Here is a 25,445-nt window from a genome sequence, read left to right on the forward strand (position 1 = left end):
GCCTGCTGGTCTCGTGGCTCCTCCTGCCATGCTGTGCCCCGGGACTAAGAAGGGTGGGAGACAGTCCCAGGGTAGGGAGGTGAAACCTGCATCTGTTTCCTTGGTGGCCTGCCCCAGGGTGACATTCATGATGACACTCTGGGAATGGTGCCTCCAAACAGCTTAAGTGACCTGCACAGGCGCAGTCCTGCCTGCACACCGCTCACGGGACACCTGGGCTGGCTTCTGGGGATAAGAAACTGAAGCCCAACTACTATGGACTGAATGTTTGTGTCCCCTCAAAATGAATATGCTGAGCCCTGGCTGGTTTGGCTCAGCAGTTAGAGCGTCAGCCTGCGGACTGGAGGGTCCCAGGTTCGATTCCGGCCAAGGGCACGTACCTTGGTTGCAGGCTCCACCCCAGGCAAGGTTCTCTGGTTTTAAAGACTCATGTGATTAGATAGGGGAATTTCCCATCTCAAGACCCTTAGTCACACCTGCAAAGTCCCACTTTCCATGTGAATTACATATCCATGGGTTCTGGGAATTGAGATATAGACCTTGTTGGGGGGCCATTCTGCCCTTTATTTGGGATCCCCAAACATTTCTCCAAGGAGAGTTCTCAATGCCTTTACACTGGCTGCTGGTCTAAGCAGGTAAGCTCTAGGTTTATGTCAGAAATTGAGCCACCTCGAAAGTTCCTCTCATTCATTCATATTGAGTAAGGATGATTTCACCTATAACTCAGAACTCCAACTCAGCTGGCTTAGATAGCCAGGAGTCCAGCATCTCAGGTAGGAGTGCTCACAGGGTAGCTCCAGGGTTGGCAAAGTGCCAGTGAACTCCAAACTCAACCAGGTTTGCACCATCTTTCCACACTGCCGGTCTTGGCATCCCGGCAACAGCCCTCGGAACTGCAACGTGGCTGGGACACCTCCCGGCCTTCGCCTCCCTTGGCACAGTGCAGAAGCAGGAAAGGACCGCTTCTCTGCCATCTTTATGAGCAAGGAAACACTTCCCAGACTGCCCAATATCTTTTCAGGAAGTTCATTTCCTGTCTGAATTAGCATCAGCAGGAATACCACGTTCAGTTGGGAAGGTTGTGCACTGCTCAAAGCAGTTGAGTGAGCAAGTCTGGGTTGAAATCCAGCTTCCATTGGGCTCAGAAGTTCTGTGTCCTCACACGGGGCTGTGTCTGCCTGGTGGGACTCTGCTCCTCCCATGCCTCAGGAGTCTGGAAAGAGGTGGGGGAAAACGACCCAAACGCCCATCCACTGGAGAACGGATAAATAAAATATGGTCCATCCATACAATGGGCTATTAGTCATAAAAAGGAATGAAGCCTGGCCCGTGTGGCTCAGCGGTTGAGCATCAACCTACAGGCCAGGAGACTGTGGTTCCATTCCTGGTCAGGGCACATGCCTGGGTTGCAGGCTCGATCCCCAGAGGGGGGGAGGCATGCAGGAGGCAGCCAGTCGATGTTTCTCTCTTACATCCGATGTTTCTCTCCCTCTCTCTCTCTCCCACTCTCTCTCTAAAATCAATAAAAACATAAAAAACATATCCACACTGAGAGCAGGAGAAGCTTTATTCAAAAAGGCCATTGTAGTAGGCTCCTCAGATATCTGCAAGCATCTCACAATCAAACAGAAAAAAGGCCTTGCTTTTCTGTTGTAAGAGGGGTTTGCAGTAAGGGCAAGTGGGTAGACATGGGGAAGTTAAGTAACTGACCAGCGTGGTTCTCAGGAAACTCTCCGCAGAAACTGACAGGGAGGCTTGTTTCGGTTCAGCGCTGGTTAGTTGTCTGGAGCTGCCTAGTCCAGGCTCCGGGGAGGTGAGCAGAAGGAGCACAGTTTGGTCAGGGTCAGACAGAGGGTGAGGTGTCAGCAACCATGAACACCTGTCCAGAGAAAATGTTCGACTTCCGTTTAAGGAGTTAAAGGACAGGCCTGATCTGTGGGTGACACAATTCGACATCCTTCCCTTCCCCGCTCCAAAATGCCTTGCCACAAAAGCTGGTTGCTTATCTCTTTGGTCCACTGTTGTGTCCACAGTTGTTGGAACAATCCCTGACACCTGGGGAGCTCTTGATAAAAATACATTCTTTTAAAAAATTTAATTGACCTATAACATTGTATAAGTTTAAGCTGTACAATGTGTCAACTTGATCCACACTGATATATCTAATTGCAATTATGTATTGCAACACATCACCACCATAGTTAGCTAACAACGTGATCTTGTCACATAATTATCGTTTCTTTCTCATGGCGAATAAAAACATATTCATTGGAAAAGAATACCAATGCCTGGTCAGATATTGACTGTGTGGGTCTGGGATGAGGCTGAGCATTAGTTTTCTGTTCAGGATCCTGATGATTTGTGGTAGAGGCATCCAGCCAGCGGTAAGATCTGTCTCTTTAAGGGGGATTTGTTTTATCTGCCCTGACCCTTTCTGGCATTCAATTCTCCCCCCTCCCCTCAGCCTAAACCATTTCACCAGCCAAGAATGTGAACAATGTGTCTCAAATATTTTCAGTTTCCACTTAATCCCATTTAATGCTTAGCATTTGTTGCCAGCAGGCAGGCTATCTGTTACAGCCCATTCGAACTCCCTCCCCAAGTTTAACCCCCTCCACAGCTCTCTAACCTGTGGTTCCCTCCATAAAATGCAAGCTCTTCTCCGCAGGAGATGAAGGGGCAGAGGTCAAGGGGTCTGAGCCAGCAGGATGGAGAGCTATGGAAGAGTTTAGGGAGAGACCTCACTGGATACTCACAACATCCTGTGGCTGCTAAGTCCATTTTCCACGGAGCAGACGGTACCATATTCTAAAGAGATACACCAGATCATTCTGTTACCCAGCTCAAAACCTACTGGCTCCCATCACACTTAAAATAAAATACAAAGCCTTCACCGTGGCCCACAGGACCGCAACAACCCACCTCAGAAAATATCATTGTCACAGCTGCCCACAGGTAAGCAAGGAAACCGTCTCACAATGATAAATAATTGGAGTTTATTATTTATGTTCAGTTTTCAACATTCACTCTAAGCTTTCTTGGGCCCCAACTTGTTTTCTGCAGGGCTCTGAACACCCTTTGCCTGGTCCATGCCTGCTCATGGTTAAGGTTTCAGCTCAGACAGCCCCTTGCTTGCCTCAGACACCACCTTGCTTGTCCAGTGTAGAAATTTTGCTTGTCTTTTGTTAAATGTAGTCCTAAGAATTTTTGGTTTTGATACTACTGTAAAGGGGATTATTTTCTATCTCATTTTACAGGTTTTTCCAGGTAGGATACAATTGATTTTTGTATATTGATCTTATATCCTGCAACCTTGCTAAATTCATTTTGTTTTAGTAGTTATTTTGATTCCTTAGAATTTTCTACATAAACAGTCACATCATGTGCAAATATTGACAGTTTTACTTCTTCTGTTTGACTGTATGCCTTTTATTTCTTTTTCTTGCCTTATTATACTAGTTAGGACCACTAATACAATGTTGATTAGAAGTGATGAGAATGGAAATCCTTGCTTTGTTTCCAGTCTTAAGGGAAAAGCAGTCAATACTTCATCATTAAGAATGACACTAGTTGTAGGGGTTTTTTTTGTAAATGCCCTTTATCACATTGAGGAACTTTAAGGCAGAGAATTTTGTCTGTTTTGTTTACTGATTTATACCAAATATGTAGCATAATGCAGTTAGAGAGCAAGTGCTCAGTAAATATTTGTTGAATGAAAGAATGAATGAGTATAAACTACATGGCATGGTGGCTAGTAATTTGGCATTGGACTTATCTAATTAGCAGTGTGATTTAAGGCAACCGATATGACCTTTTTCTTCCTCCTCTGTAAAATGAGAATAAGAATAGTACATGTCACTTAGCATTATTTTGAGGATTGAATGAGGGTATCCATGTAAAGCAAGAGCACAGAGTCTGACACTTGGGTAGTGCTCAATAAACGTTAACTTTTATTACTTCACTTCTCTGAGCCTCACTTTCCTCTGTAAAATAGAGAATGGTCTAATCCTTAACTCCTAGGGTTACAAGGAAGATTAAATGACATTATGCACATAAGGTGTCTAGCCCAATTCCTGGCACAGAGAAAGCCATTAATGAATGTTTGCTACTATTGTTTACCAAGTCCCCTACCTATATTGGGGTGGAGGACATGGAGATGCATCTACATCCATTGGAAGCTGATTGACTGATGGGAGAGACAGATAAATACAGAGATCATTGTGACAGTGTAGTGAGGAGTGTGAAAATAAAGGAAAGCCTAACAATAAAATTGGGAGGCCAGAAGGGGGAGCTCTCACACAGAACCACCTGATGGCAGTTACAGGAAGAATTGTCAATTACAGAAAGAATTGTCAATTACAGACAGGACCCAACAGAAGGAAAGTCAACAGGAAAAAACCTTCAGTTAAAAACCCCAACAGGTAAAGATGTACATGACATCTCCTAGAAGAAACCCACTACCCCATCAGCTCAGCCAATGAGAAACTGGCGTCTCCCTGAAACCTCGCTTTTCTGCAGTGGATTTCCCAGCCTCTTCTTTTTTCTCTTAAATAATATTGGACTTGCCTATGGTTTTTCTATAGCTTGCTCCGAATTGCAATTCTTTGCTATTCCTGGATAAACCCAATCCTACTGATAAAAACAAACAAACAAACAAATAAAAAACCCCGACTGTTTTATTTTTAAGGTCAACAGGGGATATAGAAAGCCATCTGTGGACCCAGAGGCAGAAGCTGGAGGCTGAAGTTTGCCAGTGAGAGCAGGTCCCTCAGGCCTCAGAGATAGGTTTACACCTACAAGAAAACTACAACTGTTCATAGCATTGAATTTGGAAACAGCCTAGAGCCTGGGATCACTTGTGTTACATCCTTCTAATGCACCAGTATGAACCATTAAACTTGATTCTGTGGGACAGGGCATGGGAACTGGCTGACTGGAGCACAGGGTGGGAATTACTTTAAAAAAAAGTATTGACATGAGAGAGAGAGATTTGTTATTCCACTTATTTATGCATTCATTGATTGATTCTTGTATGTGCCCTAACCAGGGATCAAACCCACAACCTTGGCGTATCTGGACATCGCTCTAACCAACTGAGCTACCCAGAGTAATTACTTTTCATCAGACACTTTTGTAACTTTTGCATCTTCTCCCATATTCAAAATAAACGTGGAGAAACAAGATGGCGGCATGGTAACAGCCACGCCCGCCGCCTCCGCAACCACATCAAAATTACAACTAAAACCAGAACCACCATCACTCGGAGCCTCCTGAAATCCGGCTGAACAGAAGCCCCACAACCAGGGAGCTGAAGGAGCACCGAGAGCGGGAGGAGGGGCGGAGACACCGGTGGATCGGGGCTGAATCTCGGAGACGCGGCCGCGGGCCCACACCCGGTGCCTCGGGGTAAACACAGGAGGGAATCTCAGCGGCGGGGGTTTCCCAGAGGAGCGAGGGGTCCCAGCCCCACACAGGCCCCCAGCCCAGGGCTCCAGGCCGGGAAGAGACGTCCCCACAACTCCAGGCTGTGAAACCAGCGGGGACTGTCCCTGAGGGTCGTGGAGGCCGAGGGAGCCCCAGCAGCTCCTCTTAAAGGGCCCCCTCACGGCCTCACTTGGACGCTCCCTCTGAGCCCAGCGCCGGGAGCAGCCTGAAGGGACCCCGGACACTCGGGGGGAACTAACCTGCCTGGAATCCGGGCGAGAGGTGGAGGGGCGGCTTCCTCCCAGGCAGAAGGGCTGGCGGAGGCCATGGCTCCTGTGGCGAGTCCTCCCCGCACACAGCCGGCAGGCAGGCGCCGTGTTTGAATCCCCAGCACCTGACTCCCACCTTTGGCCCCGCCCCGTGATTCCCGGAGGCCCCGGCCCTCCCCACCTGCAGCTCACCCAGGCCATTTCCAGGGGCTTTTCTGTGCACGTGGCCTCTCCAGCCTCATGCTTAGGACTTTCCTGAAATCTCTCAAACAAGCAGCAGCTGCCCCATACGGCTTGATAAGCGGCCCCAGGCCTGGCACTAGCGGCAGCTGCATTGGCTCATAGCTGGGCCTCTCCTGGGCACCTCCAAGCCCAGCACAAGCACCAGCCATCTAGGGACTGCTGTGTAGCTCATGCTGAATGGCCCTGGGCAAGGCACAGGCTGACTTTGCACCTCCCCGGAGGCCCAGAGACAGTGCACCTGGTGGTCAGACTCTACCACGCTGGATGACAACCCTACCACATCCACGAGTGACACACTCAAGGGGCGCACTTGGTGAACACCAAAGCCCCACTGAAGTAAATCCTGCTCCATAGGGGTGTCTCCAATACAGCAGCTCTGTGGCTGTAGCTGCAGCTGGTTCTCACAGCTGATTGGCCTGGGTGTCAATCCTCCCAGGGATGCCAACAGCAACCAAGGCTCAGCTACAGCAGGATAGGGCACACAGCCCACATAGGGGAGCACCTGGAAGGCCCAGCTCAGGTGACCGGGGAGGCTGAGCCACTGGGCCCTACAGGTCACCTACTACACAAAGCCACTCTACAAATTCCAGGAGACATAGCAGCTCTACCTAATACATAGAAACAAACACCTGGAAGCAGCCAAAATGTGGAGGCAAAGAAACATGTCACAAAGGAAAGAACAGAAGAAATCTCTAGAAGAGGAACTAAATGAAATAGATCCAAGCAAGCTAACAGATACAGAGTTCAGAATAATGGTTATAAGGATGTTTAATGAGACTATTAGGGAAATAACTGAGAAAATTGATAACATAATAAAGTACCAATTTGAAATGAACGCTACAGGAACTGAAATGAAGAATCATTTACAGGGACTCAACAGTAGAGTAGAGGACTCTGAGAATCAAATCAGCAACTTGGAACATGAGGAAACAAAAAACACCCAACCAGAAAAGCAAAAAGAAAAAAGAATCCAGAAATATGAAGATAGTATAAGGAGCCTCTGGGACAACTTCAAGAGGCCCAACATTCGCATTATGGGGTACCAGAAAGGGAAGAAAGAGACCAAGGAATTGAAAACCTATTTGAAAAAATAATTACAGAAAACTTCCCCTACCTGGGGAAAGAAATCGACTTACAAATCCAGGAAGCACAGAGGGTCCCAAACAACAGGAACCCAAAGAGACCCACAGCAAGACACATCATAATTAAAATGCCAAAGGTTAAAGACAAAGAGAGAATCTTAAAAGCAGCAAGAGAAAAGCAATTAGTTACCTACAAGGGAGCACCCATATGACTGTCAGCTGATTTCTCAAAAAGAAACTTTACAGGCCAGAAGGGAGTGGCAAGAAATATTCAAAGTGATGAAAAACATGGAACTACAACCAAGATTGCTCTACCCAGCAAAGCTATCATTTAGAATTGAAGGTCAGGTAAAGAGCTTCACAGATAAGAAAAAGCTAAAGGAGTTCATCACCACCAGACCAGCACTACAGGAAAAGTTGAAGGGTCTTCTTTAAGAAGAAGCTAATGAACAAAAGAATCTGACGAACTAAATAGATCCAGAGACATTGACGCAGGCAACAGACGATCATATTTCAGAGGGAAGAGGGAAGGGGGGTGGAGGGTGGGAAGAGATTAACCAAAGAAGTTATATGCATATATGCATAACCCATGGACACAGTCAATAATGGGGTGAAGGCCTGGGGAGGGGGTGGGAGGGAAGTGGAGGGGGTCAATTGGGGGGGAAAAATGGGATACCTGTAATACTCTATCTTTATCAATAAAGATAAATTTAAAATAAATAAATAAATAAATAAAAAATAAAAAATAAACGTATTTTTTAAAATTACGTTGTGGAAAAATAATTAATACCACTGGTCAATGTTTGTGATTTACTGTTACATGAAAAACATTAATTTACCGAAGAGCATCTTATTTTACATCTGCATAGAAAAAACACACAGTTGGAATATAACAAAATAAACCAGTAACTGCTCATTGGTGGGGTTTATTGTGAATTCCACTTTCTCCTCTGGACTCTTCCAGTAAGAATTTCAGTTTCCCCCCGCCGGAGGTGGCTGAGCGGTTGAGCATCGACTTGGATCCAGGAGATCAAGGTTCGATTCCTGATAGGGCACATGCCCAGGTTGTGGGCTTGATCCCCAGTTGGGGGCATGCAGGAGGCAACCAGTCAATGACTCTCATCTTTGATATTTCTCTCTCTCTCTCCCCCTTTCCCATCTTCTCTCTGAAATCAATAAAGATATGTTTTTTTAAAAAAAGAATTTCGGTTTGTTTTTGGGTTTTGTCTCTTTTTTTTAATTTTTAAATTTTATTTTTGTTTAAAATATTACAGATGTCCCTTTTTCTCCCCAATGACCCGGTCCACCCCGTCCCCTCCCCCTCCCCAGTCCTTTTCCCCACCATTGTCTGTGTCCTTGGGTTGTGCATATGTGCATATAAATTCTTTGGTTACTCTCTCCCCCTCCACCCATGTCTTTTGCTTTTGGCTATTGAAATTAAAGTTATTAACAAAAACTACAAGTCCCTACAGAAATCGCGCCTCCGGCTTCTGAAGACCCGCCTTCCCCCGGCTCAGTGATCGCTGGGATTCGTAGTCCAGCAGAAGCAGCAAGGTGGGACGCCTTGTGCCGGCACAGATGACAGAGGAGGGAATTGCTGCCATTCTGACCAATGGACGGTGCGCACTGGGACTGAGTGGCGCGCATAGAACCAATGAATGAACCTCTAAGTGTGAGTGACGTGTGTTTTAGCCTACAGGCGACTTGTGAGGCGGGGCGGTGCGCGGCGGTCGTAGTGCGAACCATGGGAGGAGGCTGGTGGTGGGCTCGGGCCGCCCGCCTGGCCCGAATACGCTTCCGGGGGGCGCTGCTGCCTCCTCCGCGGCCCCGGAGCGGGGGCGCCCGGGGGTCCTTCGCTCCCGGCCACGGTCCCCGCGCCGGGGCTTCGCCGCCCCCCGTGTCAGAGCTGGATCGTGCGGACGCCTGGCTCCTCCGGAAGGCGCATGAGACAGGTCTGGGGGTGGGGCGAGGGTCGGCCCGGCTGGCAGGCGGACGGGGTCGGGATAGCCGAGCTGTCCGCGCGCGAGTGGGGGGTGGGGGTGGGGCTTCTGCTGGGAACCGGGCCGGGCTCAGGAGGGAGCAGGGCTTCCGCGTACGCGCAGGGAGGCGCTGGCTGCGAGAGCGCAGTGTGTCCGCATCGGAGCGGGACTTGCGGATGGGACGGGTTAGCGCGGGTCAGTAGGGATCGGAGAGGCTCGTCGGGCTGGGACAGGCGGCCTGATGGAGTTGTGCTGTCGGGACGAGAGGCTTCCAAAGAGGGCCAAGGGCCAAGTTGTCTACAAGAGGGGTTCGCGTTGGAGGGGCCACTGCCGATTGAAGAGGCGACCACCCCGCATAAGGCGGGAGTGTGGATCTCCACAGAAGAGGGGGAAGTTCCTGATTGGAGGAGGGAATAACCAATAAGAGGAAAGCTATGGGCTGATTGGAGGACGAGGTGATCCAGGCTGCGGGGGGCGGGGCCTCGTGTCAGGTTTGGCGAGGATGGAGCATCTAGATAAAGGATGATGTAGGGGTGGGAGCTTGTAACCCAACTAGCCCGTTAGTGCCACGCCGGGGACTTGAATGGATGTGAATGGCTGGAGGGGAACAGTTTGTGCCAGGAGGTCTGAGAAAGAAGTGAGGGGGCAGCTCACGGGGAGGGGGCTGACTAACATGACCTCTTGGGGTCCTGTCCTCAGATTTAGGTTCTGCAGTTTTGGCCCTAGACCGTCCTCCAGATTCTGCACACTGTCTTGAACATTCAGTATTGCAGATTTTGGGGAAAAGGGGCTCAGAGGTGGAGGCAAGAGAGGGCTTGGGGGATAGGGTTGGGGGGCACCAAGTCATGGTGGGAGTTTGGAGCAGGATGGGTGGTGGGATGACTACAAGCCCCTCAGTTTGACCGTCTGGGCTGAGGGGCTTTGGCAGCAGGGTTTGGGCTGGTGCTGATTCTCTCCCATCTCCCCCGTCCCTCCAAGCCTTCCTCTCCTGGTTCCGAAATGGCCTCCTGGCATCCGGTATTGGGGTCATCTCCTTCATGCAGAGCGACATGGGTCGAGAAGCTGCCTATGGTGAGTGCAGACCCCCACCAGGGAGTGTGGATGCCCCCCACCCCCGGGCACTGGGGAGTGTAGAGCCCCCCGGTGAGTATAGATTCCCTCCTGCCCCATCCTCCACAACAGTAAGTAGAACCCCTCATTCTTCCTCCACCAGAAGCCATCTCAGCCTCACTTGTGTCGACCTTCCATGTACCCCACCTCAGCCCCAGCTCACCTCCTGGGCACTGGACCCACCAGAGTGGGTGGCCCAGGGCGTGGTTGTGGGTCTGCCCCTCTAATATGACTTCTGAACAAAGATGAGGGTCCTTGTTGCAGCCCCTGCCTCTCCATTCCATCTTTGCTCTCAGACCAGCCCCCACCCCTCCTCTGATCCTGGATACCACCTCCAAGTCCTATCAGACACCCTCTGATACCTTATGCCCAGTGACCTTGGCTCAGTACCACCCTGACCCCTGCTCTGCCCTTGAGTTTGCCCCGTCCCATCTAAGTCCACCTCAGTCCCCTGACTCCTGTCTGTCTCCAGGATCTGATTCCCTGACACTGGCCTTCTTCCCAACCCCCCAGCCTGGGCCCCCAGGCCCTCCCCTCCATTGACCCTGGCTTTCGCCCTCTCCCACAGGCTTCTTCCTGCTGGGTGGCCTGTGCGTGGTGTGGGGTGGCGCCTCCTACATGGTGGGCCTGGCATCGCTGCGGGGACCCATGCAACTCTCACTGGGGGGCGCGGCTGCAGGCGTGGGTGCCGTGCTGGCCGCTGGCCTGCTCTGGGCCTGTGCTGTCGGCCTCTACATGGGCCAGCTGGAGCTGGACGTGGAACTGGTACCTGAGGACGATGGGACGGCCACCGCAGAAGGCCCCGATGAAGCTGGCCGGCCACCGCCAGAGTGAGCAGCAGGGCCACGGGGAATGGCCGGGTGCTGGACGGCCTGGGTCCAAGGACCAGGACATTAAAACCTGACCTTCCCTCGGTTCAAGTGGTAGTTCCTGTGACAGGGGAAGGCTGGGCCTGCAGGGGGTGGAGGCAGGAGGCAAGGTGTGGGAGGAAGGAGAGAGGAACTCTACAGCCCCCAGAGACCAAGCCACAGATGGGGAGCAGGTCTTTAATTCTTAAAGAGCACTGATGGAGCTGAGAGCCCTGTCCCCTGCCCTCCTTAGGGACCTGTACCCATGCCCCAGGGTCCAGCTCTGTACAAGGTTCTGCCAGTCATCAGTCCCCCTTCCGCTGCACCCTGGTGCCCGTGGGTCCCGGGTAGGGCAGGCCCAGGGGTGGGTAGAAGGCCTCTGGGAAGGTGGGGCCTGGGCCCAGCCTCTGCAGGTGTGGGTACATGAGGCCCAGCTCCGTGGGGCCATAGCGGATGGTGCTAGGCGTGCACAGGCCCCGCACGACAGGGGGCAGGAAGCCCGCGTGGAGCAGGGAGGGTGGGGCATCCCCAGGAGGCACCAGGCCCCATGGCCGCATGAGGTCCTGCTTCAGGGCCCCCGCCCGGATGACAGAAGTGAACTCGTGCCTGGGTGGGGCTGGGTGGCCAGCCGGCTCCTCATCCCCGCTGTCCTCCAGGTCTTTCCTCTCTCCCTGGCCAGGCTCCACTTTGATGCATTTGCCCTGGCTCTGGGGAGTCTCTTCCTTGTCGAGGGGCACAGCCCGCTTCTCCTGCACTGGAGGCACTGGCTCTGGAAGAAGATTTGAAGGGCGCTGTGTGTGCGCATGCCCAGCCCTCAGTCTATCCATCTGTGGAATGAAGCTGAGCTCAGTGGGTCTCCACTGGGGTGGTTTTCTCCCCAGGGGACATCTGGCAGTGCCTGGAGACATATTTTGGTTGTCACAACTAGGGAGGAGGGTGCTCCTGGCATCTAGTGAGTAGACGTTGGGGATGCTGCTAAGTACCCTACAGTGCACAGGACAGCCCCCCAAACAAAGGATTACCTGGCCCCTAATGGCATAGAGTGGAGATTGAGAAACCTTGGTCTAACAGAACTTTACTCAATGATGGGAATGCGCCATGTCTACGCCATATAACACATCGGCCGCTGGCTACCCACAGCTACAGAGTGCTCGAAGGGTGGCGAGTATGACTGAGGACCTGAATTTTTAGTTTTAATGTAAGAAGCCAGCCATATGTGGCTAGTGGCTTCTGGACTGGACAGTCCAGGTGCCAGGGGTCTCTCGGAACCTCCTAGAGGTCAGGGTGGGAAGTGGGGCTCACCTGCGGGTTCCGGCTCTGGGCTGGATGCGTCCTCATGGGCCACGCTGGCTGGAAGTTGGAAGGCGTCCAGAGGTGTCTGGCCACCCTCGGCTTGGCTGGGATGATACAGGTGGTGTTGGAAGCCAGGGTTTCTGGGTGAGGGCAGGCTCCCTTCTCCCTCTGAGTGTGGAACACCCCCTCCCCAGTGGATGTAGTGTCCCCACCCTGACACACTTATGCCTCATGACGGGACCCCCAGATACCAGTTGGCTTCTAGCCCAGCTTGGCCCCACCTCCTGAGGCCAGACCTGTGCGGCCCACAGCCCCTGGATATCACTCCGTAGGGGGCCCTCAGGCACCTCCTGCTCAGCTGACGTCAGTGTCTTCCTTCTGAACTACTCTCAGGAGCCCGGATCCAGGCCCAGCAGACACAGACCTGGCCCACAGCAGGTGGCCGCCTCGCTCCTCCACCGGCATTGCTGGGTTTCCCAGGACCTGCCCCAGCCTCCTCCCTGGTCTCCTAGCCCCCATCTTGTCCCTCAGACCTCCCTCTTCACAGCAGCCAGAGAGGTCTTTCTAAAAAGCAGGTTTGACTGTGACCCTCTCCCGCTCTAAACCCTGCCTTGGCTCTCCAGTGCCCCAGGGTCAGGTCCAGCCGCTCAACCCGAGCCTGAGGCCGCTTCAACCGGCCTCACTAGAAGATACTGTCACCGGCTCCCCACTCCTCTCCGCCCCCTGCAGCAAGGACATTCCACTCCCAGGCCTTTGTCCCCATTCCCCTTCCTGTTTCAACCCCCTCTGGGCTTGTCCCCTTCTAGCAGCCCTCTCTGAAGAGCCCCACCCGAGGAGGTTCCAGCCCGTGGGACGGGTGGGGTGTAACCTTCACCTGAGCACGTAGCTGACCCAGAGCACGTGGCGCTCCCCAGGGCTCTTCCCGTTCACGGCCACGGTCGCGACGGACTGCAGCCACACGAAACCCCCGGCCCGCTGCAGCCAGCGGTAGTACCCGGTCATCACCTGGCCCTTGTCCAGCACTGGGCCCAGCCCGGGGACAGGAGGGACAAGGGACGGGGTGAGATGGAGACAGGAGGACGGGTACAGACAGGCAGAGGGAGGTGAAAGGGGCAGGAGAGGCAGAGGGAGAGAGGTGGAGAGGGAGGTGGCCGAGGAGGCAGGGAGAGGGGTGCAGGGAGAAAGGCGGGGTGCCAGGGAAACAGAAAGGGGGGGACGGTGGGGAGAAGAGGAAGGGAACAGTACGGAGGGAGAACCAGAGTCAGAGAGACCTCCAGGCAACTCGCAGCACCTGGGTTTTTAAGGGTCAGAGGGGCCCCGAAGCCACCCCCTGCTCCCACCCCGCATCTGAGCCGCCCGGAGCTCCTCGCTGCTCCCTGCGCTGGAGTTGGTAACAGGAGGGACTGTGGTCGTCCCTGAAGCAAGACTCCCAGGGAGCGGGGCCTCGGGGACACTGAGGTCGGGGTGGCGGTAGGCAGGGGAGGGATTCTCACGGTCCAGGTGGCTCTGGCGGATCCTGGCTGCATCCTGTCCGTGGACAAACTGGTAGCAGCTGCGGCCCACCAGCTCCGCGGGCCCCAGGTCCATGTGGTCGCTGACTCTAAGGGCAGGGCCACGGGGAAGGCGGGGGCGGAGACCATGGGGTGCGGGAGAAGAGGCAGGGTCGGCTCTGGAATCGCCCAGGGTTGTCACTCTTACTCTGGAGCCCCCTGAGCCTCAGTTTCCCCTCTGGAATGTCTGCACTGGTGTCTCCCCTAGAGGCGCAGACGGCATCCTGGGCGCGGCACTATTTCCCGGCCGCGAGGTGCAGCGGGAGGAGTGGGTGAGAGATGAGGGACCGAGGGAGACGGGTCAGGGAGGGCGAAGCTCCGCCGAGGGCGCCCCGGTGCGGCGCTCGGACCTCCATCCCCAAAGGCCCCCCCCCCCCCCCCCCCCCGTCCCCGCACTTTCGCTCCCTCCCCCTCCGCTGTTCTCCGCCCGCGGCCCTCCAGGGCGCCCCGGTGCCCCCCAGGGCCCCAGCCAGCCCGCACCCGGCTCCCCTGTGCGCCCCATCCCGCCTCAGCTGCACCCCGGTACCTGCTCTCGCAGGCGAGGATGGTGAGCCCCAGGCTGAGACGGAAGACGACCATGTGTCCGTGTAGCGGCAGCTCGGACAGTGGGGCCGGGGGCAATGTGTGGCCAAGGGCCACTAGGCCCAGGGCGCGGGCCCGCAGGCGACCTGTCACGTGCACGACCTGCGGGTGGTGGGCGCGGCTGGAGGAGGCGCTGGGCTGGGCGGGGGCCCGGGCAGCACCGTAACCCAGCGGCGCGCCTGGCTCCAGGGTCACCCACAGGCACTGGGCACAGGGACCAGCTGGCAGGAATGCAGGAGCTCCCCCGGGCGACACGGGAGTCGGAGGCCGGGGCCAGCGAGCGCACACCCACCTTGTACCCCGAGGCCTTGACGTGCAGACCGCGCTTGGTGAGCGTGGACTTCATGCGGATGAAGAAGGAGCGCTCCTGGCCCCGCGAGGAGGGGGGCACCTCGGTGGGGCTGGCCTCTGGGACGGAGAGAGTGAAGGAGAGTTACGGGGTCCTGAGGAGGAAACACAGAGGCGCCCCCCCCCCCCCTTCAGAGCTCGCCGGGCCCTCAGACCCACCCACCCAGCCGGCTGCAAGCTCACTGACGTCGCATGCTAACCTCCCCTCCCAGCACCCGGCGGGGTCTTTCCTCAGCTCAGCTCGTACCCTATCCTTCCCCCCTGAAGCTGCCTGGGTCCATCGGACCACAGGGAGGAAGCCCAGCCCCTCACTGCGGCCTAAAACTTGGGCGAGAACTGCCTCCTAGTGGCACCATCTGAAGTCAGCTATCTCCCCCGGGAGGCCCTCCCTCACCCCCTGCTGGTCAGACGCCCCTCTGGGGTCTCCCAGCACTGCCCTGCCCACGCTGGGGGTGGGTCAGTCTTCCTCACTGTACTGTGAGCCCTGGGAGGGCGGTTTGGCGGCTGTTGCCACTACCGTGTCCCCAGCACAGAGCTGGACACGGAGCAGGGTGTCAGGGAACAGCAACAGACATGCTTCACAAATGGAGATTATTCTATAAACCCCCTGATACGGTCATAAATATGCTCACACCTAGGAGACCCTGTGCCTCAAATTTAGGTGCAGACATAAGCACAGCCCACACCTGTCCCAATACATCTCCCCAAACTTGCAGCCACTGCTGACAACTCAGATGCTTTTGGTGTTAAGCAAACCCCATGTAAGAAAATCTTATTTACAGGAAAGTTAACCTCACAGTCCCCTCAGCATCTCGGAGCTAAAAGGAAGTTTCAGGGTAACCTCCAACACCCTCCCTCCTCGAAATGGAGTGGAATTTTCCATGGAATTTTCCACTGGAGCGAAGGATCAGAAGGATAGATCCTGGAGCCAGACAAACCTGGGTTGGAGTCTAGCTCAACGACTTACAGCTGTGTGCCCTAGGACAATTAACTTAACCTCGCTAAGCCTGTCTCACCCCCTATAAAATGCAGAGTAGTTCCAGTTGTGTGGGATTGTGATTAGGATTCAATGAAATTATGTACTGAGAGGCACGGCACGTGTAAATGCCCAATAAGCGTGCACAATTATTATTTACCAAAGCCTGGTTCTATCTGACACCCACAGGCAGCCAGAGGGGTCTTTCTAAAGCTCAAAACTTGGGGATCCAGGCAATCCTAGGGAGCCAAGTCTTCCTGCCTCAATTTAGACTCTGATTCATTTTACAAAAACTTGCTTTGCACAACTCTAAGGAGAGTGGGGTTTGTATAAATGAAACAGCTGGATACGATGTACCAGGTGTCCTTTCATCAGGCCTCATTCATTGGGGGCCCTTAGAATTACCGATCTCAGGGGTATCGGCAAGCGAGGAGGAAGATGAAGAGGAGGAGGAAGAGGAGGGGATGGAGGGTGGGGTCGGGGGCCCGGAGGTCCGGGTCCGCAGCCCCAGTTGCTCCAGCACCTCTGAGTGGTCCCCGGGGTGGATGTAGTCAAAGACACTGCTGCCCGTCAGCTCCACCTGGCGGCGAAGGAGGGAAACGCGGGGCCGCGTGAGGTGCGCGCGCAGTCACCGGCCCGCCCGCTTGGCCACGTGTTTATTGGCTTATATGCAGGAGTGCTTCTTGCCAGTCTTGTGTTTTTATTAGAATTAAAAAATAAAAAATTAAAGGAGGAAACAAACCTAGGCTTTACCAGTGCCCTCCCACTTCAAAGCCAGTGATTATACCGATTTTCTGCCCCTGCCTACTCTTTAAGAAGCTGTGTAGGGAGCTGGGATGGGGAGGCGGCATCCTCTGACTTACAGCCAACAGCTGTGCCCTGAAATGAATCGCAGGATGTCCCTGCAGGAGTGCAACTCAAGATACAAACAGTGGAGTTAGGACCTTTTAGTCAGACAGACTTTTATATTCAATTCCTTCCCCCAAATCTTGGAGCAGCCTCTTCTGTCCACCTCTCCCCCAGGCCAGGCCCCATATTCTCCCTGCTGTGTTCCTGCCCCAGCATCCTCACTGGGCTTCTGGCCTTCAGTCCCCACTCATGGGGACCCCTCCATAAGTTACTCATCTAACAATGGCCCTCCTCCTCTCAGAAACCTCTCATGGCTGGGTGGAGGTGGGCGGGGGGCATCTGTAATAGTGTCAACAATAAAAAAATTTAAAAACCTACCATGGCTCCCAGTGCCCCAGGGCTTGGGGTCATCCCGGTGAACTCCTCCGGTTCATTAAGCCCTTCCCCCACTCTTCCATATCCCCCTTCTTCAGGGTCTTCCTCCTCCAGAAATCTCCACCAACTCACTGAAAAGCTGCTCACAGAGGCCAGATACCAAAGCACTGACTGACTTGTCTAAATTTACCACTTGCCAAAATCTTTCTAAAAATGGTAAAAGTTAGTAGTAATTTGTATTGGATGGATTGACAAGGCCTAAGGTGCCACAAGGAGCCAGGACTCCAGAGACCGGGGCTTTCACACGCCACAGAAAACCTTCCAAAGCTCGCAGATCCCAAGCCCTTCCTATACGAATTGTTGTAATCCTTTAAAACTCTGAAGAAGAAAAACCCGTTTGGGTAAATGTGGTGCACCTGGCCACCCCTCATCAGCAAACTGCTCTTTCTGCTAATTTGCTTCCTTCAAATTGACCTGTGACTTTGATGACCCTCCTCTGCCTGTGAGGAGCCATGATGGATGTCATGTGGGGTTCCAAGGAACACAGTTTGGGGACCACAGATCCAGTCCGCTTTTCACACTGGCATGGCGAGGCCAGGAGAGAGGAAGGGCGTGCGAGGGCCGACAAGGGGGATGGCGGTTGTGCCAGTGCAGGCAGCCTGCTGAGAGTCCTTACCTGCGAGAGGCCCAGATAAATGGAGACCGTCTCTGAGATGTAGAGGAACTTCCCCTCCTGGTTCAAGGCAAACACAAAGCCATCCAGGGACTAGAGTGGGAGAGACAGGGAGCGGGGAGAGGAGGGCCTGGCATCTGGAAGAGGCTCTGAAACCTTGTCTCTGCGTAGGATGGGTTGGTTTTTTGGAAGGGAGGATGGGGCGTCGGTGGCTCTGGTCAGGGGCAGGCCGTAAGGTGAGCCCCCCATCCGCCTCCGAGTCCCAGGCTCTGGGAGGGGCGGATGCTGGAGACAAGGGTGCTGTTCCCCGGCGGCCGCCACCAGGTGGCAGCAAGGAGCAGCAGGTGGGGAAGGGGGCCTCACCTGCAAGATGTGTCCTCCCAGGTGCTGCTCGAAGATCTCCGAGATCAGTGTCACAGGGCCCTTGCGGCCTGGGGCTGGGGTCAGAGGGAGAGGAGAGGCTGGGGCCTGCGGTCTGGCCGAACCTGGCCTTCTGAGGAGAACCCCGGGGAGTCAGGCTACAAATTTCTTCTCTTCCTCCCAGTCCTGTAGCTTTCTTGGGGTATTCAAGGGCCTGTGGCCCTGTGGGGGTGAGACCTGGGATGTGGGGAGGAGTGAGAGGGGCGGAAGTAGGCCAGACAGACAGAGAGACGCCAGGGAGTGCTGAAAGGGATTCATCCATTCGCTCATTCAGCTAACTCTCCTGAGCACCCACTGTGCAGCCAGGCTCTGTGCTGGGAACATTGAGGTGGCCCAGACAGCCCGGTCCTGCCCTCACAGGGCACCCGGGCCAAGGACACATAAATAAGTGGAAAATGAACAAGTAGAGAATTATAATTTGTGGCCAGGTTGTCTGAAATGAAGAGGGATAGGGTAAGGCCTGTTGGTGGGGGAAGGGCAGCTGAGCTCAGACCTGAGGGATGGGAAGGAGGCAGGGAGGAGGAGATGAAAAGGAGAGGGAGACACACTGAGACGGACAGAGGCAGAGAAACTAAGAGACAAAGGCACAGAGAGACAAACAGATGGACAGGGAGACATACAGAGATATAAAGGAACAGAGAAAGGGGTAGGGACATTACAACTCAACAACAACCCAATGAAAAAGTGAGCAAAGGACTGGAATAGACATTTCTCCAAACAAGATACACAAATGGCTAATAAGCACATGAAAAGATGCTTGAACTCATTAGTCATTAGCAAAATGCAAATCAAAACCACGAGAGACCACTTCACACCCACTAGGATGGCTAGGAAAAAACCCACAGAAAATAAGTGTCAGCTCGGATATGGGGAAATGGGACACCCACACCAGGATGTGGAGAAACTGGACACCCACGCCCTGGCCCGGTGCGTCGCTGGTGGGAATGGGAATGGCGCAGCTGCTCTGGAAAACAGTGCGGTGGGTCCTTGATAAGTTAAACATGGAGTTTCCATCTGACCCAGCAATTCCACTTGTAGGCATAGACCCAAAAGAATCGAAAAAGTGCTCTAACAGATATTTGTACATACACGTTCACAGCAGCACTATTCCTAACTGCCGAAAGGTGGAAAGAACCCAAATGTCCATAAACTGATGAGTGGATACACAAAATGTACTATATTCAGACAATGGAATATTATTTGGCAATAAAAAGGAATGAAGCAGTGATCCACGCTGCAACTTGGGTGAACTTTGGAAACATTATGCCAAGTGAGAGAAGCCAGACTTGAGAGACACATATTGTAGGACTCCATTTATTTGAAATGTCCAGAATAGGCAAATCCATAGGGACAGAAGGCGGACTGGTGGTCCCCAGGGGCTGGAGTTGGGGGAGGAGGGAATGGGGAGTGACTGCTAAGGATATAGGCTTTTACTTATTTTTTTTAAATTCTCACCCGAGGATATTTTTTCCATTGCTTCAGAGAGAATGGAAGGGGGGGGGGAGAGAGAGAGATCAATGTGAGAGAGACACATGGATTGGTTGCCTCCTGCACGCTCCCCAACCAGCGCTGGGGATGGAGCCTGTAACCGAAGTACATGCCCTTGGCCAGAATCAAACCCGGGACCCTTCAGTCCACGGACTGACGCTCTAACCACTGCACCAAACTGAGCCAGGACAGTAGAAGCTTTTAGGATGATGATGGTAATGTTAGAAGTGACGGGTGCCCGACATCGTGAATGTGCTAAATGCCACTAAATTGTACACTTTAAAATGGTAAATTTCATGTTATAGATTTTATCTCAATTTTAAAAAATGTTTTAAAAAGAGAGATAGGGACATAGACATAGAAAGTGAAACAGAGAGACATAAAGAGACAGAGAGGCCGAGGAAAGAGGTGCACAGAGAGATACAGAGAAAGTGGCAGAAAGACAGGGATGGCGAATGAGACAGGCGGGGACAGAGGGACACAGGCCCCCTGCCCAGCCCCCCCCCCCCAGCCAGGAGCTGAGGGCCCAGACATTCATGCTGGGGTGGGCAGATGGGCAGAGGTCATGGACCCTGTTCCCACCCAGGAGCCCCTCCCTGACCCTGTAGAGAACAATCCCCCTAAGGGCCGGTGCCCAGACTGGGCAGCCAGGTGAAGGAGTCGGTGACCTCACAGCGCCTGGCTCTTGCAGGGCTGTGTCTGGGTCCGGTGGGCTGTCCTTCCTGGCTATGTGCCCTGGGACCAGTCCCTTCACCTCTCTGTGCCTCAGTTTCCTACTCTGTCAAGTGGGTTTGCTAAGAGCTCAGCCCTCCCTGGCATTCAGTCAGCTTAAGGAACTTCTAGAAAGGGCCTAGCACAGCCTGGCCCACAGCAGGTGCTGGGAAACACGGAGCTAGAGTGCGTATTAATAGTGTGATTACTATTGTTATTTCCAGATCATCAAAACACCAGGCGGAGAACCCCCGCCCCGTAGGCCAGTGCGGGCACGGCCGGCCCCCCCAGCCCCATGCTTAGCCTCGCCCCCTCCCGGGGGCTCTCCCAACATCCTGCGGCTGTTACCTCCTCTTTCCACCCTCGCCTGGAGCTCGGGGGAACAATAACGGGGGGTGGGGGTGAGGGTGATTAATGGGGACCCCTCCCCCGAGATGCAGCGCGAACAAGTCGGATGACAGGCGGGAACAATGCTGCTTGCTAATTGTTGCAATTTTCCCCTGTCATTTTTGCTAATTCCTTCATTTTCCCTCTCAGCGGATCGGCCCAGGTCAGACTGAACGGCTGCAATTAACAGCGCTAATGGGCTCGTCGGGACGGGGCGTGTGTGTGTGTGTGTGTGTGTGTGTGTCTCGGGGGAGGCCTCAGCCACAGGCTGTTCCCCCAAACACCGGGCCTCTTCCCTGGGACTGGGAGCCACTGGTGCGTTTTATTACCCCCTGGCTCTCCTTCCCCAAACCCTCCAATTCCCCAACTCCTGCCCCTGTGTTTCCTTCTCTCCTCCCCAAATGCCTCAGCTCCTCTGGCCCCCAAATTGGTTACTCCCAGATCTGCCCCCTCCTCAGGTCCAAACCCCAACCATCACTCACTCATTCAACAAACATTTGCTGTTTCTTATTGGAGCCTGACTCTGCTGGAGAGGAAAAACCGTCCCAGTCATTGCCACCCTTTACAGAATCACTGCCACCCCTGGAGGCTTCTCCCAGGCCTTAGGGGTCCCCCTCCCCCTCCTATTCTCAGTTATCCTGAGGGACCTGCTTTGGGGGGGTGGGAGAGTGTAGGAAGAAGGGCTGGGGCTTCATTATCCATGGGAGGTCTGAGAAGGAACCACCCCACCACAGTCAGAGAGTGTGGGCCTGAGGCCTGGGGGGGGGGGGCATTTCTACCCCTACTTTCATCAGCCTCATCTGTAAAATGGGTTTGGTGATAAAGCAGAATGGGTTCATGCATGTAAGCAGCACAGAGCCAGGCACACAGTAGGTGCCTAATTCCTGAGTCCTGCCACTATTCTTATCAGTACTACTAAGGATAACTTGGGGTACCTCTAACCTTTCAGTAGTTCCTTGCTCCGCACCCTGACCCCTCTGTCTCTCACACCTAAATCCATTTTCTGTAAGTTCTGCGGGCTGCACCCGCACCACGGCATCACCTGGATCCGAGCACTTGGGAGGCTCAATGCTTTGCTCGCTGACTTCTGCTAACAGCTGTCTTCAGTTTAGTCATCTGAACTACAGAGGCAGGCACTCGGTCTCTTGTTGGGAGACCCTGCAGAGCCCGAGACGCCCCCAATTTCCTAACTTAAGGGGCATGAGAGGGAGTCCACGCAGTTCCTCCCCCAACCAGTTCCTGGCATAGGGGCAGGGGGGAGATGAAGTTGGAGATCTGCCACCTCAGTGCTGTGACCTCAGCAAGCCCCTTTCCCCTGACTTGCCCACCCAGGCAATGGGGGAGGGACTAGATGCCGACAGGGCTCTCTCAGCGCACCCCCCGACTCTCTCCCTGGGCTAGGGGACAATAGACAAGATGTTTATCCCCCGCGGGCACACGTGTTGTTCGCAGTAATGACAGTAATCAGAGGCTCTAATGCCGCATTCTCTCGGTGCCAGTCAATTCGCCTAATTACCGCCTGGGAAGCTGGATTATTTAAATTTAAATGGTGATTTATTGCAAGCTTAATCAATGCTATTTTCTCTCCCCCCCCCCTCCCCTGGGACCCGGACAGGCGGGGAATTGAAGCCCCCCAACCCCACCCTAAGGACACCTCTTATTTTGGGGTGGGAGAGTAGCCTGGGGTGCCCTGTCACCTGCGACCTCAGATTGATGGGGTTCACTGTCTTCTAGTAATAAGAGGAAAGCAGTAATGCATAAAAAGAAGCAATAACGTAACACTTCTATGTATCTACCAATAATAAAGTCGGAATAATAATAAAAGTAGGTACTATCTATATGTATCTCTGTATTTTACATATTCTACATTTGTGTATTATAGATTCTGTTTCTTTGATCATTTGGTTTTTGTGTCTTGGCCACTAGGATGTCAGCCTGTCCAGCGCAGGCCCACAGAAGACGCCCACTAAGCCACAGGCCCCCCACAGTCCTGCAGGGCCCCCCCGGAAAGCAATAGTGGCCACATGTTGACTGTTTACTCTGTGCCAGGACAGCCAAGGGCCTTCCCTCCTATCACCTGGTTGCTCCTCTCGGCCCTCGGGCAGGTTTCATTGCCATTCCCACTTCACAAGTGAGGCAGAGAGAGGTGAGGTGCCCTGGCCCTGCCCGGGGTCACAATGCTGGGCAGTGGTGCGGTGGGGACAGGGACACAGGTGAGTCCTCTTGACGCTCACCACCTTACCTGCCGTAGTGTACTATTTCCCTCCCGCTTTCCCAAAGTGGGAACTCCGACTCTAGAGTCCTTGTGTTCCCTCTGGAGTCTCTCAGGTCTGGGTGCGGGGTGGGGTGGGGTGTCTCGTGCCCATTAGTAGATGGGAGGCCCAGGCTGGGTCCCCTCTGACCCGCTCATGCAGCTGCGGGTCTCCTTTGCGATAACAATGATTAATCTCCTCTAATAAAAATAATAGCATTTGCTAGTATGATCCTTGGTGTCGCCAGGCCGTCGATGAGGCCGGAATTCCTGAAATCTTCCCTTCCTGTGCGCCCGTTTTACAGATGAATAAACGGAGGCCTGGAGAGCAAAAGCCACCTGACGGGGACGCACGAAAGGTCCGCCTGACAACAAACTCTACGCTCCCTCGCGTCCAGGAGCCGGGCGAGGGCGGGGGGCCCCTGGGACCCCCGGTCCTTGGCCCCCGACCCGCGCACGCGCACTCACCGAGGCCGGCGGGGGGCCCCGCGGCTCGCAGCCCCCAGGGCGGCGCCCCGAGCGCGGCGAAGCGGCGCAGGCGGAGGTAGGTGACGCAGAGCCGCACGACGGACGCCTTGTCCAGCTGGCTGGAGATGGCCCCGGGCAGCGGGAGCAGCTTGGCCAGCTCGAAGAACTCCAGGTTCTCCTTCCCGCGCCGCGAGCGCGCCGCGTTCCGGGACTTCTCCTTGCGTTGCGCCTGCAGGCTGGGCGGGAGGCGCGGAGGAGGCGTCGGCGGGGCCGCGGCGTTCGGGGGGAGGCCTGGGGAGAGCAGGCCCGCCTTTTGGGGGCCTCAGGGACCCTATGGGACGTGGGAAGTGGGTCCCACGCTCCGGAGGTGGGGGCAGGACTTGAGTGGGTAGAGAATGGGGCGCAGAGGAGAGATGAGGGGTGTTGGGTCTGAATTCTGAGGAAGGGGTTGGGGACGCCGCGCGGGGGCGGGGGTGGGTGACAGAACCACGGACGGGCAACTGTGGCTAAGAAATTCTAGCCCCAGGGGATGGGGCAGAAGTGAGTGCGAATCCTACCCGCACTTGGGGCGGGGCCGGGCCCGAGGGGCGGGCTTTGCTCACCAGGGTCCGGGCGGGGCCTTGACCATGAGCCCGGGCAGAAAGTCCCAAGGGACGCTGCCCCCGCGACCTGCCCCGCATTTGATCTCGCCGCCGCCGCCGGCGCAGGGGGACGCCATCTCCGCGGGGCCTCGCCCAGGCGGGCTCAGAGCAGGACTCTGCGGGACTCGAGACCCGCGGCTCCTGCGGCGGGAAGGGACGCGAGGCAGTGCTCAGTGTCCAAGGGGGCCCCCCCGAGAGAGCTGCTAGGGAAACTGAGGTCCGGGCGGGGATTAGGGTTCCAGCACCGAGCTGGAGCTGGATGGTGCCTCAGTTTCCCCTCCCTAGAGGCCCAGCTCCGGAGGCCGCAGCTTCCAGCCCGCCGGGCCCCGGGAGAAGCTCAGGGCGAGGACGTGCCCCGCCGCCGCCTCCCCCGCGCCGCCCGCCAGCGCGCCCGCCTCACGCCCGCGCCGGGCCCGCTCCCGCATACCAATAGGCGCACGCGGCGCGCATACGGATCCGACCGGCCCGCGCGCTGCGTGCCAAGCATGCCCAAGACCGGCGGGCGCCTCGCCGGGGCCCAGGCGCGCGGGGATCCAGCCCCTGGAGCCCTCTGGCCCGGGGACCCGCCCCGCAAGCCCATCCCGGGAGTCCCGTTCCCCGTATCGCGGTGCGCCTATTTCCCAGGTTGGGTTAAGAAGGTAGGGGGCCAGGGACCCCACCCCCTGTTCTGCCTAATCCCTGGGGTGGCGCCACGTGTCCTGGCCACCAAAGATCCGCAACCACAACTTCCTCCCTGAAGACCTGGGCGTGGGAGCCCCAGCCCCCGACTCAGTGGCCTGGGCCTCGGCCGAAGACGCACCCGGGTGGGGACCTAACGCTCGGGGCCCAGGTGTCCTGGTATCCAGATCCCCTAGAACCAGGAACAGGTTCCATTCGGTATTAATTCTCCCAGGACTAGAGGTTCGGGATTCCCCCGACCCACCCCAGTACCCACGCCGCCCCCAAGCCTCCGCAACCAGTTGTCCATATCCTCCAGCCCCCTCTTTCTCAAGGACCCAAACATTCGTGTACCCTTTCTCCCAGCCTCGGGAGACGGGCGTTTGGATAGCCTAGCCCCCAGCCCGGCCTCCTGTCCCTCCAGGACCCAGGAGTTCCCCGTCCCCTCCAGCCAGCCAGCAGGCGTTCCCTGCCCGCGGGACCCCCGCCTCGTTACCTGGCTGCGGGGCGCGGCGTGGGGCCGGCCCGGCGGCGCAGAGGGGCGGCCCCATAGACCCCGGGGCGGGCCGGGCTCGGCTGGACGAGGGCTGTGGCGCTGGCGCTCCGAGCCCACCGCGGCCTCGCCGACTTGGAGACTTGGGGACTGCGCCGGAGGGCGGGGGCGGGGTCTGCCAGAGCCCCGCCCACCGAGTCTCCGCCCCTTGGTCCAACCCAATGCCAGCCCCTCTGGCCTTTTCAGTGGTAGGGGGTTTCCAGCAACGGGGGGTTCAGCCTCTTCCCACCAGAACGAGAACCTCGGAGTCAGTGGGGGGAACACTAGT

General features: G+C 55.3%; 2 protein-coding genes across 2 annotated transcripts; one reads left to right on the forward strand and one right to left on the reverse strand.

Annotated features, from left to right (window-relative positions):
* Nucleotides 1–8,730: 8,730 nt before the first annotated feature.
* Nucleotides 8,731–11,022, forward strand: TMEM160 (transmembrane protein 160). Its single transcript, XM_081118808.1, has 3 exons — nucleotides 8,731–8,970; nucleotides 9,976–10,068; nucleotides 10,676–11,022. The coding sequence occupies exons 1-3, from the start codon at nucleotides 8,763–8,765 to the stop codon at nucleotides 10,939–10,941; spliced, it is 567 nt and encodes a 188-aa protein (XP_080974934.1). The 5' UTR covers nucleotides 8,731–8,762; the 3' UTR covers nucleotides 10,942–11,022.
* A 118-nt stretch (nucleotides 11,023–11,140) lies between these two features.
* NPAS1 (neuronal PAS domain protein 1) lies at nucleotides 11,141–24,044 on the reverse strand (the record flags this gene model as incomplete). The annotated part of the gene is made up of 11 exons (XM_081119033.1): nucleotides 11,141–11,724; nucleotides 12,258–12,352; nucleotides 13,123–13,270; nucleotides 13,742–13,848; nucleotides 14,325–14,482; nucleotides 14,673–14,788; nucleotides 16,110–16,284; nucleotides 17,605–17,694; nucleotides 17,965–18,038; nucleotides 23,327–23,562; nucleotides 23,929–24,044. 11 exons carry the CDS (start codon nucleotides 24,042–24,044, stop codon nucleotides 11,261–11,263), a joined length of 1,779 nt encoding a protein of 592 aa, XP_080975159.1. The 3' UTR covers nucleotides 11,141–11,260.
* Nucleotides 24,045–25,445: the final 1,401 nt, after the last annotated feature.

Source organism: Miniopterus schreibersii (assembly GCF_964146895.1).
Source record: "Miniopterus schreibersii genome assembly, chromosome: 18".
Lineage (NCBI taxonomy): Eukaryota > Metazoa > Chordata > Mammalia > Chiroptera > Miniopteridae > Miniopterus > Miniopterus schreibersii.